At 45.0% G+C, this 20,300-nt stretch overlaps 1 protein-coding gene across 1 annotated transcript; it reads right to left on the reverse strand.

Moving 5' to 3' along the window:
- Nucleotides 1–3,320: 3,320 nt before the first annotated feature.
- Nucleotides 3,321–5,762, reverse strand: LOC124666422 (pentatricopeptide repeat-containing protein At5g55740, chloroplastic). Its single transcript, XM_047203759.1, has one exon. The coding sequence runs from the start codon at nucleotides 5,721–5,723 to the stop codon at nucleotides 3,897–3,899; it is 1,827 nt and encodes a 608-aa protein (XP_047059715.1). The 5' UTR covers nucleotides 5,724–5,762; the 3' UTR covers nucleotides 3,321–3,896.
- Between the last annotated feature and the right edge of the window lie 14,538 nt (nucleotides 5,763–20,300).

The following is a 20,300-nucleotide window of genomic DNA, read 5'->3' on the forward strand; positions in this document are numbered from 1 at the left end:
TTGAGGATTTTAACTATGTAAGATAGCCGGAAAACAGAAACAGAGCTAGAGGAGAGGTGCAAGACATGCTCAAATTCAATGAAGCTATAAGTAATCTAGGGATTGTGGCAATATACCTCTAAAAGGCAGAAATTTCACTTGGAGTGACATGCAGGAGACACCATTACTGGAGAAGCTAGATTGGATTTTTTCCCCTCAGAATCTTGGACATTAAACTATCCAAACACTGTGGCCTTTCCTCTGCCAAAACCTATATCAGCTCATACTCCTTGTGTGGTGCAGATTGGATCAAGCATTCCAAAATCAAATGTGTTCAGATTTGAGAATTACTGGCTAGAACATCAAGACTTCAGAAATGTGGTGAAAAACTTATGGGAGCAGAACGTTCAAGAAAGATATAGCGCAAAAAGGTTGGATGCTAAGTTCAAGAGCCTCAGTAAAGGAATAAAAATCTGGGCAAAAAATCTCTCCAACTTAAGTACTACCATCCTAGCAACAAATTAGGCAATTTTACACTATGATACTTTACAAGAATTCAGATTCCTCTATACCGAAGAGTGGAATGGGAGAGACATTCTTAAACAACACCTGCTATCTCTCACTAATCATCAAAGAACTTAGTGGAGACAAAGAGCTCCGATGGGCAAAATTTGGAGATTCTAATACGAAACTCTTTCATTCTAAAGCAACAATTAAATTCAGGCAGAATCATATTAAGTATGCTTCAGGATGAACAGGGAGAAGAACAAATTGATCATAATGTTAGGGCAGCTATTCTTTGGAGGGCTTTCAAAAACAGATTGGGAGTTTGTTTGCAACCAGAATTGAACTTTGACCTAAACAACTCATACAACATAACGTGGATTTGAGTTGTTTGGAAGAACCTTTTACTAAAGAAGAAATAGATATAGTAATTAAAAAATATGCCTACTGATAAATCTTCAGAACCAGATGGTTTATTAATGATGCTTTTGTACAAACTTGTTAGGATATTATTGCTCAGTTCATTGAAGATTTTTTTTGTAGGAAATGTAAATTTCAAAGTAGAAATTCATCCTACATCACTCTTATTCTGAAAAAGGACAATCCCACAACTGATGGGGACTTCAGGCCTATTTCCTTGCTGAACTGTTCAATAAAAATCATTACTAAGTTGTTCGCTAGCAGATTGCAAAAGGCTATACTGAAGATTATACACACAAATCAATATGGATTTTTAAAATCAAGATCTACTCATATTGCCATGCCTGGACCTATGAATACCTATTACAATGTCACCAGTCAAAAAAGAATATTATAGTGTTAAATTTTTTGAGAAAGCGTTTGATATGATTGAGCAGTACAAGGGGAGTTAGAGAAGGAGATTGCGATTGGATTTGAATCCAAATGCTCTCCTGGTTGGATATGATGTTTATGCCAGGAACTTCCTCCATTATGCTTAATAGAGTTCCAGGAAAACTATTTGTTTGTAAAATGGGAGTTAGACAAGGAGATCCTCTCTCCCCCTTAACATATGTTGCATCTGAACTACTCCAGGCTGCAATAAACAAAGCGATGCAAGACCAACTTATTGAAGTGCTTATACCCGTGACTTCTTGTCCTGATTTTCCAATCATTAAATATGCCGATGACACAATCCTAGTAATGCCTGCTTGTGAGGTGCAACTGGAAGTTGTTAAAAGTATTTTAGGAACTTTTGCTACAGCTACTGGCCTGAAAGTAAATCAACACAAATCAGTAATGGCCCCAATAAATGTGTCCCAAGAAAAAATGCAAGCTCTCACAACACTATTGGGATGCACGGAGGGATCCTTCCCCATTACATATCTAGGACTCCCTATGAGTACACACAGACTAAAGACGGATGGCTTCTTCCCTTGCTAAAGATAATTGAAAAAAGATGATAGGATGTTAACCTTTCTTAACTTATGGAGACAAACTGCAGCTAGTAAAGTCTGTTTTCACTTCTGTTCCACCGTTCTTCGTGTGTAGCTTGGTGATACCAATATCAATATTGAAGCAGGTCAATAAATATTTAAGACATTGCTTCTGGAGGAAATATGGAATGGAGGATAAAGGAACAGCCCTAATTGCATGGGAGAAAACTTGCAAACCCAAGGACCAAGGAGGGCTGGGAATTGTAGATGTGGCAACTCATAATAAAGCACTCATGATGAAAAACTTGCATAAATTTTTCAATAAAGCTGATCTCTCTGGGGTTAAAATGATATGGGGAACATACAATAGTACATTGCCAGCTGAAAAATTGGAAGGATCTCCCTGGTGGAAAACTCGCATTAAACTAATAGGTACTTATAAGCAAGTGGTCACTAGTATAGTGGAAAATGGTGCTACTACCACATACTATGGAATGATATTTGGCATGGTACTGCACTCTCACAACAATTGCCAGAACTTTTCTCCTTCTCTAACAATAATCAGATCTCAGTACAAGCATGTTTGACATGGAAAACCTTGAAGAACATTTTCACAGACCCATTACTGTACAAGCTTCCAACAGTATGAAGAGCTACAACAGATTATTGTAGACACTAAACTGACCCAGAACAATGATAAGTGGATTTACCCTTGGAGTGGAAATTTCTCCTCAATGAAATTTGATCGTCTCATAATTGGACAAGCAACAGCGCATGATTTATTCAAAAAAATTGTGGAAGTATGTTAAAACATAAAGTATTCTTTTGGCTGGTGTTATATGACAGAACAACACAAGAAAATTACTCCAAGGAAAAAATGTACCTTCCAAGCTACAATTGTGTACTCTGTGAAGGAGTACAAGAAACACAACAACTTTTTTGGGACTGCGATTTTGCACAGCAGTGCTGGAATTTTATTGTACCAGGAAAAGAATAGAGGAATTTCTTTCTATAATGAGGTCCACCTTACAGGAAAGCAAATACATCAAAGATTCATATCGAAGTGAAAATTCTAGGATGTTGGAACATCTGGAATGAAAGGAATCGGAAAATATTCAAGAATGAAAGAGCGTCCATTCAAAACTGGAAAAGACAACTACAAGATGATCTTGCTCTGGTTATACATAGAGCAAAGCATGAGAAAGCCAGTATTCTTAAAGATTGGATACAAAATAATTTCTGAGTTCCGCTCTTCTTTAGTTCTTTTCCTTCCTTATGTAAGTATGTACATATTTTTATGATTAATGAAAAATTACAAAGTCCTACTGTTTTAGCGTAAAAAAAAGTGTCTAGCTCTGCAGGTATACTGCAGAAATTTTTGCCATTTCATGCAGTAATTTTGAAACTCTGGAGAAGCATGTATTTTGCAACGAAACAATTACAGTTTGCAGGGTGTCAGTTTACTCTATTGTATGAACTGTAACAAGAACTAAAACAATAATTCGTGCATCACATCTAGACCATGTCCTTCCCAAAGGGCTAGCACAGAGTACACATTCTAATACAAAAAAAAAAAGGAAAACTAGGGAGACATCACAATTCACAAATAGAGAATATCTCTGGGCGAGCAATCCCAAAGCTAAACTGTGCGCTTTTTTTGGCAAATAATTAAAGCTTCTGTAGCTTCAAGCTTTAGAGAGGCTCTGTGCCAACACAAGCACTATTTACTACTCTCTCACCTTACTCATTTTCTGATTGGAACCTTCTGCTCTCTTGTGAAAATGCCTCTCAATCAGATTCAGATGCTGTATCGCCGTACCATTAACAGAGAAGTTAACAAAAGTGTGTAGAAGACGTAGCTGTGCAAAAGCCTGTCTATGTAAGCTACACCGGAATATGTATCTACTTAACCAACTAGAATGATTGGATGTGCACTTCATTCAAAGAATAGCCATCTGATGATGTATATCAGCAAGTCCATATGTGCAAACGATATGTAACTATGTACAGCTGCGTTATTTACTGTACAGCAGCAAGCAATCTTAGTAAACTTTCCACTGTGCTTTTGTCACTGAAACTAACATACATGCTTAGCAGGGATTGCATCACGGATTTGGACAGCAGTAGGCCCTTTTTAACAATGCACGCATGCATTGCCTTCCCACATTGTACTGAAGCTGCAGTTTTCATAGCAAGAAGTGCTGCAGAAAATATTGTTGGACTTGGTGCAGGCTCTACTTCCTGCATCTTGCAGCACAGATTCATTACCTCACAGTGCATACCATTTCGAGATAAGCCGCTTATTAACAGGCTCCAGGTGCGCAGATTGGGGTGTGCTTTTGTTAGTAGCATCTCATAAAAGACCTCTAGGGCCTTATCGAACTGCTCATTACTCACTAAAGCTGAAATAACTGAATCCCAGCATGCTGCAGTTGGAGATATGCCCTCAAGTTCCATCTGGTATAAAAGCTTCAGAGCCTCAAAACTCATGCCACGGTCTGCGTAAGCAGAAATCATCGCTTTCCACATGACCATGTCTCTACAGCTCATGACATCGAATACCCGGCGTGCATGTTCAGTTCTTTCAGTACTCATATACAACTCTATCAGGCCACAAGCAACTGCTATATCTGATTCAAGATTGTTTCTAACTGCATAGCCATGAGCAGCTCTGCCCATCTCCACGCTGCAGGATTTCACACAAGCCATGATAAGGGAAGCCAACGTCACACAATCAAACCTAAGGTCAGCCTGCAACATTCTCTGACAAGTGACAAAAGCCTTGTCGATCTGCCCATCCTGCAAATACCCAGCAATCATCAAATTCCATGTAACAGTATCTCTTTCCACCATCTGCTCAAACACCGCCTCTGCGGCCTCCACTAACCCAACCTTACAGTAAAAGTTGATGATCGAACTCCCCAAAATCACGTCCATCTCTAATCCACTCGACACCGCCACCGCATGGCCCTGCCTTCCCCAGTCGGCAGCTTCAAAATCCGCCGATGCAGACAGAAAGCTAAGAAGGCTCACCCTCGTCGGCAGCACGCCCTCAACCCTCATCTGATAGAACAGCTCTACAGCATCATCAATCTTCCCATTGTTTATATACCCCATCAACATGGAGTTCCAGGTCACCACGGTCGTCTCCGGCATTGCATCGAACACCTCCCTCGCATCGTCCACCTCACCGCACTTCCCGTAGAAGTCCACCAGGCTGCTCAGCACGTACACGCATTCCCCGAACCCCGCCTTCCATGCGTACCCGTGCACTGCCCTCCCGGCCGCGAGCATCCCGATCCCCGCGCACGCCTTTAGCACGTTGGGCACGACGAAGTTGTCCGCGGGGACGCCCGCCTCGAGCATGGCGACGTACCCGGCGAGGGCCCTGGCGTGCAGCCCGGCGCGGCTCCATAATCCGATGACGGCGGCCCACGCAAAAGCGTTCTTTTTGGGAAGCGCGTCGAACACGCGCTCGGCGTCGGCCAGAGCGCCGCACCGGGCGTAGAAGACCGCGAGCTTGGTGCCGATGTAGGCGTGCCGCCAGTAGTAAGGCCCGCGCTTGACGGCAGCGGCGTGCACCTGTCTTCCCGCGCGGAGGGACCCCGCGGCGACGCAGCACTGCAGGAGGGACGCGTACACCTCCGGGCCGACGGCGACTCCGACGGCGGGGCTCGACTGGCTCTCGGCGCGGGAGACGAGCGCGAAGGCGTCGCGAAGGCTTCCGTGGTCGCTGCCGTGCTGGGAGAGGGAAGCAAGTGTGGCGTGGAGGGAGGCGGGGCGCGGGGGCTCGTGGGGTTTGGGTGGGTACGGAGTGGCGGGAAGGGGGAGAGGGAGCGTAGCCATGGCGGTGCCGCGCCATGGAGTTCAGAAGTGGAAGATAAGAGGGTAAGGGCCGTGATGACCGTGAGGTCGATGTTTTACCAACTAATGGGCCTCTTAGGGCATCTCCAACCGCGCGACCCAAACCGCGCCCGCGCGTCCGTTTGGGTCGAGCCGGACAAAAACACGGCCCAGCGCGAGGACGCACCGCAAAAGCGGACGGCTGCGGCGTTCGGAACGACGCAAACCCGGCCCAAATCTGGGATAGGTTTGCGTGGCCGCGGATGGCACGCGCCCGTCCCGCTCGCGTCCGCACGGCCGAGTCGCCTCGTCTCCCTTGGGCCCTCTGTCGGTGACCGGGAGACTATTAAATGGGGACCGGAGGGATCCGGCCCTCCACTCCAGTCCCCACTCCACTCCCCGAGCAAAACCGCCGCCATGGCCCCGAAGCGACGGTTCACTCCCGGAGCGAACGACGACGAGGCGAGCGGCGGCCGCCGTCGTCCGCCGGCGTTGCGGCCATCGGGAGGAAACCGGCGCGGCCTCCACATCGGAGAGGCCGCCCGCGGCGGTGCGGCATCGCCGCAACCGCCGCCTCTCCTCCTCGAGCCGGCCGGAGTCCTCGGAGGAGGACCCGGACCTCCGCGCCGCCCGATGATCTCGGCGGCGGAGGAGGGGCGAAATGGCCGCACTCGAGGAGGCGGCCCGGCGGGAGGTCGAGGAGGCGGAGGGCTGGGAGCTCTACGCCCGAGCCCGCCGGGCGCGACGGGAGGAGGACGAGGCGGCGCGGCGGGAGGAGGCCGGCGCCGCGCCGGACGGGGACCGCCGCCGGGACGGGCGGCGGCGCCGGGAGGCCGGGCGCCGCGCACGGAAGGAGAGCAGCGGCGCCTCGGGGAGGAGGCGCCGCTCCGTGCGCCGCCGCGGCGTCGGGTGGCTCCGGACCCCCGCTCGCCGTGGGACGAGGCCATGTGGTCTCCGTGGCCGGAGTCCCCGGCGCGCTCCGGCCACAGCAGCGCGTCGCCGCCGGGGTGGACGACGACGACGTCGCCGACGACGCCCACAGGGGCTAGGCGGCGCACTGGCGGCCACCGCGCCGCCGACCAAACCCTAATAGAGGGTTTTTAATATTAGTTTAAATTTAAAAGCCTATATAGGGGCTTCTTTTGTTAGTTATTTGCCCAAAATAGGGCTATGTATAAATTTGCCCAAAATAGGGCATATGTTTTAATCAAATTTCGTTTAAATTTGTTTTTTTCTTTTGTTTTCGTGTTTTCCGGATTATGCGATGCGTCCGCGCGTTGGGCGCAGCGCGCGACCCAAACGGACACGCGGACGCGGACCGCTGTCCGCGTGTCCGGCCGGCAACCCAAACGGCCCAAAACGGACGGCCCAGCGCGTCCGTTTGGGTCGCGCGGTTGGAGATGCCCTTAGAATCTATGCTAGGCTAACTTTTTCTGTTTCACAGTTCTCTGGGCCTTATATGGGCTCTATGTACCCATGACCCGAGTGCGACGCTATCTCCAGCCGCGTCCCCCAAACCGTCCCCCAAAGCGCGCCGGATTGAGCGTTTGGGGGACGTATTTCGTTCGTGCCGCCTTTGGGGGACGTCGCTCCCCAGGCGCGTCCCCCAAACGCCGCCTCCAAACATTAAAAATAATTTAAATAGATAGAATAAAACTCTTTACTAATATTCAAATCGGTTCAACATAAACAAAATACATATAAAACTTCGAAAAAACATAATTAAATTACATATAAATTATTTTAAACTACTTCTTCTTCTTCTTCGATGATGGCCCCGCCTCGTCGTCGTCATCACGGTGGCGCTTCCTGCTCGTCACCTCTTCCGAAGAGGCGGTGTCGGCCGACGCGTCGGAGTCCTCCTCGTTGTCGCCGGTGCTCGCCGGCTGCGCCTTGGCCTTGGCGGTATTGGCTTTCGCGTCCGCCTCCGCCTTCGCATGGGCCACCGTCGCCTCCTCTGACCCTTCTTCCTCCGCGTCCTCCTCCACGCCCAGCCATTCCTCCGCGTTGTCAAGTGGCGGGAGGGAATCGTCGCCGCTGCTGGGCGTCCGAGCTTTCTCCCACCAATGGCGCCATCCGGCAGAGCTTTCCCTCGCTGGAGGTGTCGGACGGGAGCTCGGAGATGTAGCTCATCGTCGCCGGAGGTGTCGGATGCGGCCGGTGAAGATCCAAAAGCGCCGACGTACGGGTCTTATTGAGCGCGGATGAACGGCGGCGCAGAAGTCGAAAAGAGCAGCGGTTGCTCTTCCGAGGAGTCCCGACTCCATTCCGGCGGTTGCCAATGCGATGGTTCCGCTTCCCGGCAACTGCACCGTCGCTACGTAGGCGGCGGCTGAGCGTTCGAGCCGCTGACGCGTCGGGCCCGCGTCGGTTCGCCTCGCTTTTCGGTGTGTCCGGCGTCCCCGGAGCGTCCCCTGTGGGACGGGGACGGGCTCGGTGCGCCGGACACCGTATCGGGCCGCGCCGGACAAAAATGGGCTTTGGGGGACGCGGCTGGAACGGGTTTTTTGTCCGGCGCGCCCCAAATTCCTTTGGAGGACGGTTTGGGGGACGCGGCTGGAGATGCTCTAATACGGTGTCCAAGCATTAGCTGCTCAGACCGGAGGAAGATTCCCCATGTGGTCTCGGTGAGAGCGTTTCCAGCAGAACCCGTAAAAATGCAAATCGAAAAATTTGAGTTCGAAAAAGTGTTTACGGATCGAAAACCGCTGGCGCAGAACAGACTCTGTAACAAAACTGAAAAACGAAATATTCGAAAAATCATCATCTTCTTTACAATAACTGTCCACGTCGGCCGGCGACCGCAGTCCCTGACTGCAGCCGCGAGCTTGAAGGTTAAGCAAGGACGGTCGCGTATAGGGAATTGAAGAACCAAGCTGGGACGCAGGTTTGAGCGGCACGGTCGAACACGGCCGGACGCGGCCGTAATTGCTACTGCTTTGGCGCCGCGCGCACACGCTAATGCTAATGCTTGGCCCCTGCCGAGCATTGCTAATGCTTGGGCGCGCGCACGCAGCTGCTAGCTGCTAGTGCTTGGCCGCGCCGCTGCACGCTTGCTTGTCGTCGTCCCGCTGCGCGCCTGCTTGCTGCTGCGCAATGGCCATGTCTTGCTGTGCTGCCCGCCGCCCGCCCGTCTGCAGCCATGAGTTTAATGGTGGTCGCACAATTTTAGGAAATCAGCCAGAAATCGGTGGCTGGAGGCGGTTTTACGGACGGTGGCGCTACAGGAGTGGCGAGAAATTCGTTCAGTTTTGGACCTATAAACCGTCCTTCGGTCCGTATTAATAGGGGCCGAGTCTAAAAAAATTCGGGCCCCTGAATAAGTTTTTCGGGTCGGACAGCGAGTTCGGTCTCTGTTCTGCGCCACTTTTGACCCGAACCCGTAAATCGACCGGAAAAATACGGTTTCGGCGTGTTTTACGGGCTCTGTTAAAGATGCTCTGACATATCTTCTCCACATTTACACTCAACTTATTTTTGAAACGAACGGAAAAAAACTTTTTCTTACACATTAATTTTAAAAAGTTCATTTAAAAAAATAAATAGGGGAAAACCGATGCAAACACAAGGTCAAGCCGTCTCAACAACAACAAAAAAGACCACGCCGCTGATACGTCTCCAACGTACCTATAATTTCTGATGTTCCATGTTTGTTTTATGATAATACCTACATGTTTTGCTCGCACTTTATAATGTTTGTATGTGTTTTCCGGAACTAACCTATTAACAAGATGTCGAAGTGCCAGTTCCTGTTTTCTGTTGTTTTTGGTTCCAGAAAGGTTGTTCGGGCAATATTCTCGGAATTCGACGAAACAAAGACCCAGTATCTTATTTTTCCCGGAAGACCCCAGAACACCGAAGGAGAGTCGGAGGCGGGCCAGAGGGCCACCACACCATAAGGCGGCGCGGCCCCAGGCCTGGCCGCGCCAGCCTATGGTGAGGGGGGTCCAGGCACCCTCCTGCACCGCCTCTTCGCCTATAAGACCCCTTTCGACCTAAATACGCGATACCAATTGACGAAACTCCAGAAAGACTCCAGGGGCGCCGCCGCCATCGCGGAACTCCAATTCGGGGGACAGAATCTCTGTTCCGGCACGCCGCCGGGACGAGGAAGTGCCCCCGGAAGCCATCTCCATCAACGCCACCGCCTCCATCATGCTCCGTGAGTAGTTCCCCCATGGACTACGGGTTCTAGCTGTAGCTAGTTGGTACTCTCTCCCCCATCTACTTCAATAGAATGATCTCATGAGCTGCCTTACATGATTGAGATTCATCTGATGTAATCGGTGTTGTGTTTGTTGGGATCCGATGGATTGTTACATTATGATTAGTCTATCTATAAAGTTTATGAAGTTATTGTTGTCTGCAATCTTGTTGTGTTTAATGCTTGTCACTAGTGCACGAGTGGCATGATCTTAGATTTAAGCTCTATAATTATTGCTTAGATTGTATCTACAAGTTGTTTGCACATGTCTATGTCCGGAACCCGAGGCCCCAGAGTGACGGCAACTGGGATAACTGGAGGGGAAGGTTTAGATATGAGGATCACATGTTTTCACCAAGTGTTAATGCTTTGCTCCGGTGCTCTATTAAAAGGAGTACCTTAATTGCCGAGTAGATTCCCTTGAGGCCCGGCTGCCACCGGCTGGTTGGACAAAAGATGTTGTACAAGTTTCTCATTGCGAGCACGTATGACTATATATGGAAAACATGCCTACATGATTAATAATCTTGATGTTCTGTCTTAATGCTATTTCAATCCTACAACTGTAATTTGTTCACCCACTAGTGTAGATAGCTGGGAACCCCGGTCCATCTCTCATCATCATATACTCGTTCCTACATGTCATTGGAAGTAGTATCAACTATTTTCTGGTGCCATTGCCTCTGTGTTACTATTACTGTTGTTGTGTTACTGTTACTACTGCTCTCATATTACTGCTGCTTTCACATCACCCCTGTTACTAGTGCTTTTCCAGGTGCAGCTGAATTGACAACTCAGTTGTTAAGACTTATAAGTATTCTTTACCTCCCCTTCTGTCGAATCAATAAATTTGGGTTTTACTTCCCTCGAAGACTGTTGCGATCCCCTATACTTGTGGGTTATCAAGACTATTTTCTAGCGCCGTTGTCGGGGAGGCATAGCTCTACTCATAAGTTCACCTGGGGAGTACACTCTACCTCTCTCTCTGTTTTATTTTATTTTGTTTTGCTTAGTTTACTTTTGTCTAGTTTATTTGTGCTTAGTTTATTTCTGTCTAGTATTATTTTGCTTAGTTTACTTTTGTCTAGTTTGTTTTTGTCTTGTTTTATTTTCCTCATATACCCGAAAATCCATAAAAATTTGAAAAACCGCAAAATTAAAAACTGTTGCTATGGGAGAACCTACAACCTATTTGGAGCTTATTGAATTATATAATAATTATAGAGAATCAAGAACGGGTAAAGTTATGAGTGCTGTGATAGAAAAATTGAATACAATTGCTAAAATCTTGCTTAAACGCCATGATATAAACTGTTGCTCTAAACAAGATACTAAACATCTTAAATTTCAATGTGGCTTTAGTGAGGAAGTTTTAATTAAGAACTATAATTGGAACAGTTATATTCATTTTGGGTTCGAAGAAGTAGAACAATTTGTTTTGTTTATGGGAGCTTCTGAAATAGAATCCTTCATGGCGAAAAATTATGAAACTTGTGTTGTTTGTAAGGACCGTAAAGATTATGTCTCTTCTATCCTTAATTTTTGCATAGAAAGTTACAGCAATAATCCTTATATCATTGATTATAAAGAGAGACTCATTAATGCACAAGAATGCACTCACAATTTGCAGGAACTTGTGGAAGAAGAAATTGATGAACTCGAAAGCTCATTGGATGAAAAAGAAGAGGAGAGTGATGAACAACAGGAGGAAGAATGGATTAGCTACCCATGCCAACCTTCTAATGAGAGTAACTCTTTATCTCTTACACTATTTGATTGTCCTCCATGCTTACCAAAGGAGGATGAATGTTATGTTCTTGTGGATTCTCTTGAAATATTCCCTATGAGTAAAACTTGTGAGAATAATTATGCTACTGTTATCTATGATAATCCATGCTACTTTGATAAATCTTATGATAATGCTTTGTTTGTGCCTGATGTCGAAATGCATGGTACTAAAGAGTTTTGCTTGGCAAATGTTTATGATAAATCTCTAGATGATGGTCCTATGTTACTTGATAATATTAATTGTACTACTAATGAAAATGGGATTGGAGAGTTCTTGAGTTTATCTATGAGTCCCATATCTTTTGAGATTGATCAATCATCTTGTTACATTATTGATAAAAGTGGGTTTGAAAGTTTTGATCCTATTATTTTTTAGCTTGATAAAAATTATGTGTTTATGGATCATGAAAAGCATGCTTTATGTGATAGTTATATTGTTGAGTTTATTCATGAAGCTACTGAAAATTATTATGAGAGAGGAAAATATGGTTGTAGAAATTTCCATGGTACTAAAACACCTCTCTATGTGCTTGAAAATTTTGAAGTTACTCTTGTTTTACCTTCTTATGCTTGTCACTTTGTTCTTCATGAATTTATTTGTGTACAAGATTCCTATGCATAGGAAGTGGGTTAGACTTAAATGTGTTTTGAATTTGCTTTTTGATGCTCTCTTTTGCTTCAACTCTTATCTCTTGCGAGTGCATCATTAAAATTGTTGAGCCCATCTTAATGGCTATAAAGAAAGCACTTCTTGGGAGATAACCCATGTCTTTATTTTGCTACTGTTTTGTTGTGTCTTGGGAGTTGTTACTACTGTAGCAACCTCTCCTTATCTTTATTTTATTGCAATATTGTGCCAAGTGAAGTCTCTAATAGAAGGTTGATACTAGATTTGGATTACTGCGCAGAAACAGATTTCTTGCTGTCACGAATTTGAGTAGGTCTCTTTGTAGGAAACTCAGAAAAATCTGCCAATTTTCATGCGTGTTCCTCAGATATGTACGCAACTTTCATTAGTTTTGAGTTTTCTGATTTGAGCAACGGAAGTACCTCTTAAAAATTCGTCTTTACTGGTTGTTCTGTTTTGATAGATTCTGTCTCTGTTTTTTTTTTTTGCATTGTCTCTTGTGGACTTTAAGTGAGGCTTTCTAGACGTGGAGAGTTGTAGCTAATGTTTTATTGAGTTCTTGCAATATGTCACTACAGTACTAAAGTGGATTAAAGTTTTTTGAGTACTAACCCCTCTAATGAAGTTTATGAGAAGTTTGGTGTGAAGGAAGTTTTCAAGGGTCAAGAGAGGAGGATGATATATGATCAAGAAGAGTGAAAAGTCTAAGCTTGGGGATGCCCCCGTGGTTCATCCGTGCATATTTCAAGAAGACTCAAGCGTCTAAGCTTGGGGATGCCCAAAGCATCCCCTTCTTCATCAACAACTTATCAGGTCACCTCTAGTGAAACTATATTTTTATTCGATCACATCTTATGTTCTTTACTTGGAGCGTCTGTGTGCTTTTATTTTTATTTGTGTTTGAATAAATTCGGATCCTAGCAATCCTTGTGTGGGAGAGAGACACGCTCAGTTTTTTCGTATGAACACTTGTGTTCTTCGTTTTTCATATTCATGGCAAAAGTTAAAAGCTGCTGCATTTATTGTTATTTGGATGGAAACAGAAAATGCTTCATATTGTCTTGAATAATTTGATAATTGGCAATTGTTTTGAGCTCTCAAGTAGATCATGTTTTTCTTGCATCATGTAGTTTAAACCTATTAGTGGAGAACTACCGTAGAGCTTGTTGAAATTGGTTTGCATGATTGGTCTCTCTAAGGTCTAGATATTTTCTAGTAGAAGTGTTTGAGCAACAAGGAAGACAGTGTAGAGTCTTATAATGCTTGCAATATGTTCTTATGTAAGTTTTGTTGTACCGGTTCATACTTGTGTTTGCTTCAAACAACCTTGCTAGCCAAAGCCTTGTACTGAGAGGAAATGCTTCTCGTGCATCCAAAACCTTGAGCCAAAACCTATGCCATTTGTGTCCACCATAACTACCTACTATGTGGTATTTTACTGCCATTCCAAGTAAATACTTCATGTGCTACCTTTAAACAATTCAAAATTTTATTACTCCTTATTTGTGTCAATGTTTTATAGCTCATGAGGAAGTATGTGGTGTTTTATCTTTCAATCTTGTTGCGCAGCTTTCACCAATGGACTAGTGGCTTCATCCGCTTATCCAATAATTTTGCAAAAAGAGCTGGCAACGGGGTTCCCAGCCATAGTTAATTAACTTTCATTAATAATTATCTTCACGTGTTTTGCCCTGATTCATCAGTAAGCAACTTAATTTTGCAAATAAACACTCCATCATGGTATGTGAATGTTGGAAGGCACCCGAGGATTCGGTTAGCCATGGCTTGTGTAAGCAAAAGGTTGGGAGGAGTGTCAACCATAAATAAAACTAAAATACATGTGTAAACAAAAGAGAAGAGGGATGATCTACCTTGCTGCGGTAGAGATAACGTCCTTCATGGGAGCCACTCTTTGAAAGTCTGTTTGATGAGGGGGTTAGAGTGCCCACTACCATTCGTTGACAACAACAAACACCTCTCAAAACTTTACTTTTATGCTCTCTATATGATTTCAAAACTTAAAAAGCTCTAGCACATGATTTAATCCCTGCTTCCTGCGAAGGGCCTATCTTTTACTTTATGTTGAGTCGGTTTACCTACTTCCTTCCATCTTAGAAGCAAACACTTGTGTCAAGCTGTGCATTAATTCTTACATACTTGCTTATTTGCATTCATCATATTACTCTGTATTGACAATTATCCATGAGATATGCATGTTGAAAGTTGAAAGCAATTGCTTGAAACTTAAATCTTCCTCTCGTGTTGCTTCAATGCCTTTACTTTGAATTTATTGCTTTATGAGTTAACTCTTATGCAAGACTTTTGATGCTTGTCTTGAAAGTACTATTCATGAAAAGTTTTGCTATATGTTATCTATTTGTTAGCAAACTATAGATCATTTCTTGAGTCACTTCATTCATCTCATATGCTTTACAATATTATGATCAAGATTATGTAAGTAGCATGTCACTATAGAAATTATTCTTTTTATCGTTTACCTACTCGAGGGCGAGTAGGAACTAAGCTTGGGGATGCTTGATACGTCTCCAACGTACCTATAATTTCGATGTTCCATGCTTGTTTTATGACAATACCTACATGTTTTGCTCGCACTTTATAATGTTTTTATGCGTTTTCCGGAACTAACCTATTAACAAGATGCCGAAGTGCCAGTTCCTGTTTTCTGCTGTTTTTGGTTCCAGAAAGGTTGTTCGGGCAATATTCTCGGAATTCGATGAAACAAAGACCCAGTATCTTATTTTTCCCGGAAGACCCCAGAACACCGAAGGAGAGTCGGAGGCGGGCCAGAGGGCCACCACACCATAAGGCGGCGCGGCCCCAGGCCTGGCCGCGCCAGCCTATGGTGAGGGGGGCCCAGGCACCCTCCTGCGCCGCCTCTTCGCCTATAAGACCCCTTTCGACCTAAAAACGCGATACCAATTGACGAAACTCCAGAAAGACTCCAGGGGCGCCGCCGCCATCGCGAAACTCCAATTCGGGGGACAGAATCTCTGTTCTGGCACGCCGCCGGGACGGGGAAGTGCCCCCGGAAGCCATCTCCATCAACGCCACCGCCTCCATCATGCTCCGTGAGTAGTTCCCCCATGGACTACAGGTTCTAGTTGTAGCTAGTTGGTACTCTCTCCCCCATGTACTTCAATACAATGATCTCATGAGCTGCCTTACATGATTGAGATTCATCTGATGTAATCGGTATTGTGTTTGTTGGGATCCGATGGATTGTTACATTATGATTAGTCTATCTATAAAGTTTATGAAGTTATTGTTGTCTGCAATCTTGTTGTGTTTAATGCTTGTCACTAGGGCCCGAGTGGCATGATCTTAGATTTAAGCTCTATACTTATTTCTTAGATTGTATCTACAAGTTGTTTGCACATGTCTATGTCCGGAACCCGAGGCCCCAGAGCGACAGCAACTGGGATAACTATAGGGGAAGGCTTAGTGCGGTGACCCAGCATACCACTGCATGTTGTAGTATACAAGTCGTTGATATGATCTTTGTGAAGGGACTTCTTCACAAATTGCCATATCCCTCAGAGTGGTACAACAGAAACATTGCAGGTCATAACACTCCATACTTTATTACAAACATTGTCTTAACAAGTTGGTATTCTCACAGGTCCTATGAGAACACCCTAAGGTACTACTTAAGTACGATTACAACTTATAACCATATATAAAAGAGTGCTCAACAACTTATTTAGGTAAGTTCTACGTTGCTCGGCTCTATGATGCTGGGGTATGTCACTACTCCTCCACCTCCGTGTCATCTGGTCCGTAGACTATCCCATAGTCTACTCCTTCCACTCCGCCGGTAAGATCAGGTTCTTCGTAGACCAGCTCGTAACTTCCTTCCGGTGCTCCATCGTTGATGGCCTCCACTTCCGGATCACAGTCTAGCAAGGGTGTCGAAAGAAAGTGAGTACAGAGGTACTCAGCAAGTTCTAAAAGAGTAAAAAGGTGTTTGATGCACTAGCTACGACCATTGATCAGGAAATCGCAGGTCAATGCATGTTTCATAATCATTTCTTCAAAAGGTTGCTTTTATTATGAAAACTATGCCCGTCAGTCTTCACAGGTTGACTAGAACTTCATGGAGTTCCTTTCCTGCCGCGTTCGCAGTTCCCTTCCCGGAACAAGGAGTGACAGCCACAATTTGATACACTCTGCAGAGGTGCGTTACTTTTCCCACAAGAGATTCCACCCTTTTTTGCCATCCGCAGGGACTTGCCCCCGTTCACACTTCCTTTGGTGTGAGGCCAGGTATGAAAATCCAAGCCCACACCGCCTTCTCCGCGACTGCAAACCCACCCTTTTGTCCAACCGTACACCCCCAGTAGACTTCTCCCGATAATACGGCTTTACTCACGGTGTACTCCGGACAATCCTTCATAGATCGTAGAGCCATCATCACTAATGGATGGGGATTTAAAAGGCTATCCCAACCTACGGCGGTGCCTCCAACACCCCGCCGGCTCTACCAATCCGTTGGCGTGCGAAGGGAAAAGATACGGCTGGCTTCCCCAGAGCCATTATAGATCTCATGGTCAACGCGGTTTGTACGGCGCTAGAATCAACTGGACGGCATTGGTAATTAATCCTAGGGTGATATAACCCATTGCAATGGAACCTCCACCATAACAACACATACCATGGTTCCATTGCCGACCACATAGTCATATTCATAGTTGGAAAGTAACATTTTATTTGCGATGCGGGATCGATAAGTATATAGCTTTGCATTAAAGTAATAGAAAATACTCAAGTTGACATGAGCAAGGGTGAACTTGCCCGTGGACTGCGAGATAGTGCGGTTCAATGCGAGTTGATGGAACCTGGACCTCGGGTTACGTAAGAAGCATCATTGTCCGGTAAGGACAATGTTATAAAATCCAAATAATGCAATCATGGATGTATTATTTTATGTTGGATCCCTTTACCCCGCTGAGTTATATCAATTTAGGGTTGCGTTTAAGATTTATGTCTTCGACGATAATTTACAATTGATTTAAAAGTATTAATCATTGTAATTCATACAAAGTACAACAATTCAAAGTAAAACTATTTTACTTGATGATTTCCTTAGTCATTCCAAAAATAATTTGAAATTATAGAGTTACCTCTATAGTTTTTGGAATAAAAAGGAATATAGTATTTTTCTTGGAAAAATACCCTTTTCAATAGAAATGACTTGGAATATTAGAATTTCATTTTGAAATGTTTGAAAATAAGTATTTGAACTTATTTGAGATTTTTCCTTGAATTTTTAAATACAAGGAAATAATAGTTTAAAATTCCAAGTTATTATTTAAATTCTGAAAATTCATAATTTTGAATTTGTTTCATAAATTCCATTTCATATTTTATTCTTGTTAAGGTTATTTTTTCATTCATTAATCCAATTTTTAATGGATTTTTAGAGTTGTATTTAATTTATTAAAATTTGGTAAAGTTTTGGCTTTTTATTAAATGTTAAAAGACTAAAATACCCCCCTGGACCTCATTGGGCCCAGCCCAATAATCTAAGCCCATGGGACAGCCCACTAAGGCTTGCCCCATAGCGGCTCGGTGGCGCCGAACGGCCCACCCCTCTCTCACTCACTCGGCCCTCTCTCTCTCGTCCACCTCTAACCCTAACCTCTCGCGACGCTCTGGCGATGGCGTCGCCGCCATGGCCGCCGCCTCGCTCCGGCCATCGCCGTGCTCCTCCGCCGTAGCCACCTACCGAACTAGAACTGCCGCGTGCAGATCTATCGATCTGTCCGCGTAGTTTTCCCCTTCTCTTCCTCTCCTGGCGAATCGCCTCCGATCTGGATCTCGGGAAGAATCGCCTCGACGAACTCCGGCGAGCTCTCGTCCTCGCCGACGATGGGTGCGCTCCTGGGGTTGACCTGGCGCGGGTGCTGCTCGCAGTACTCGCGCCGTCGCCTCAGGTGCTTGCTACGGTGATGTTGGTTCGTGTTTGGGTTCGCCGGCGTAACGTCGGCGCCTACCCTGGACTTGCAGCTGTTAGGGCCGCGCGAGCACTGCCTCTCCATGCCCTAGCTTCTGCTTCCAGGCGCAAGTAAGTTGATGCACTTCCTCTTCCTCTTCTACATATCTGTGCGCCTCCCCTTGTTACTGTTCTTCTTCCTCCTCATGCGCTGTTGCTCTCTGGTGGTCCTGTGATCACGCATAGCCATGCTATTGCTGCGCAATCTTCCTGTGCTTCTGTCTACTGCAAGCTCATGGCCCAATTACCATTTACTGGTACTGGCACATGTCGATTTGCTTGCTATTTATGTTGTGCTTGCTTCTCTGCTGCTCCTAGCATGCTCTGTACTTGCCATGCTCTGCTGTGCTTGCTCAAAAGCTTGCTATGCCATGCTATGCTTGATTGTGGCTTGCTTATTCTTACTGGGATATCATACTTGCTTGTCTAGGTGTATTTGTGATGCATCAGTGACACTTGTGTGTGTGCCAGTGGTGCCTGTGATCTGCTTCAGTGCTATCTATGCAAGCCAATGATCCATTGGATCATTCCTTGCTTGTTAGCTAACTTCCTGTGTAGCTTGGCTTGCTATAATTGATCCATTTGATCAATTCAATGTCGATGATGTCTTACCGATTAATACTGTGGCTAAGTGATTCAATTTCCTTGTGATGCCGATGCTCAAGCATCACTATGTCGTTGCTTACTTAAGCTATCTGGACTTGCTCCGATGGCTATGGTGCGATGATTAAACTCGTGTTGCTTAATAGCATGTTACTGTCAGTGCTAAGCATGGATCTGTGATAAATTCATGCTTGTATTAATTAAATTATGATGAACTGCTTATGCAGTAATGATTTAAATGACTTGCTTGCAAATGATTTGACTATTCATGAGTGTTTAGCAAGCAATTGAACCTGAATCCATTCCTGGATAATGATGTGCTAGGTTTGGCTTCCTTTTAATTGATGCTAAGTGTGATGTGACCTCAGTAGCCTTGCTACTGATTGGTTGCTCACTTAGTTAGTTGGATCTTGTGGCTACTCAACCTTTGCTTGCATATTTGGGAATCATACTAGATATGAATGCCAATATGCTTGCCTGATGAAAATCTAGGGTTACTGATGGTTCATAGCTTAGGATTTACTGTGTAGTCTTAGCTGCTAATCCTTGCCATCTACTGGTGCTATCTGTGCATCTAATCTGGCTAGTGTGTGCACCTGTGCATATGTGCTAGTTTCTGTGTACAAGATCTGTACCTAGATGCTTTCTATTTTTAGTAGCTTTTGACTGGCAGTAATCCTTGGTGAAAACCAAGTGATGATCTACCCATATGAGCATCTGCTCATTCTCATGCTAATTTCATGCATATGTGATGGATCAAATCCCTTGGATCTGTCCAGGAACTTGGTATACCTTGTTCCAGCTCCTAGTGTGAAATATTTGGTTGATGCAGACTTGGGATTTCTGTTCTTGGTTATGAACTGGATGAACTGTGCTTGTTCTTGCTTCACCCTTACCTGGTGATCTTATCTGGTCGACTGTGCACTGGTTCTAGGGTTTGTGTGCTATTTATATTGCCTCTACTTCTTCCCTGGCCATGACACACATGCTCATTTACTTTATGACTCACCCCTTGCCTTGCCTTGCTCGTTGCTTGCCTAGCAACAGCCTTCATATGGTGAAACTTGAGCCCCTGTGGCTTGCTCGGTCTGGTCTCGCCTATGTTTATCCGGGTGCCGTCCAGGATTTTGGACAAGCACAAGTGTGTTGTGACAGTTTCACTGTCCAAACAGAACTTTGTGTTATTTCTGCTAACTCTCTAAACTGAATCTTGCTAACACTTGCATTCTGGCTAGTTCTTGTTCTTTGTGTTATTTTGCAGGTTTAAATTATACTATGGCCAGAAGATCATCCTCAAGACACTTAGTTTAGGTTTAGTTTAGAATTAAACTTGTAATTTTCCTT

Source organism: Lolium rigidum, chromosome 6 (genome assembly GCF_022539505.1).
Source record: "Lolium rigidum isolate FL_2022 chromosome 6, APGP_CSIRO_Lrig_0.1, whole genome shotgun sequence".
Taxonomy (NCBI): domain Eukaryota; kingdom Viridiplantae; phylum Streptophyta; class Magnoliopsida; order Poales; family Poaceae; genus Lolium; species Lolium rigidum.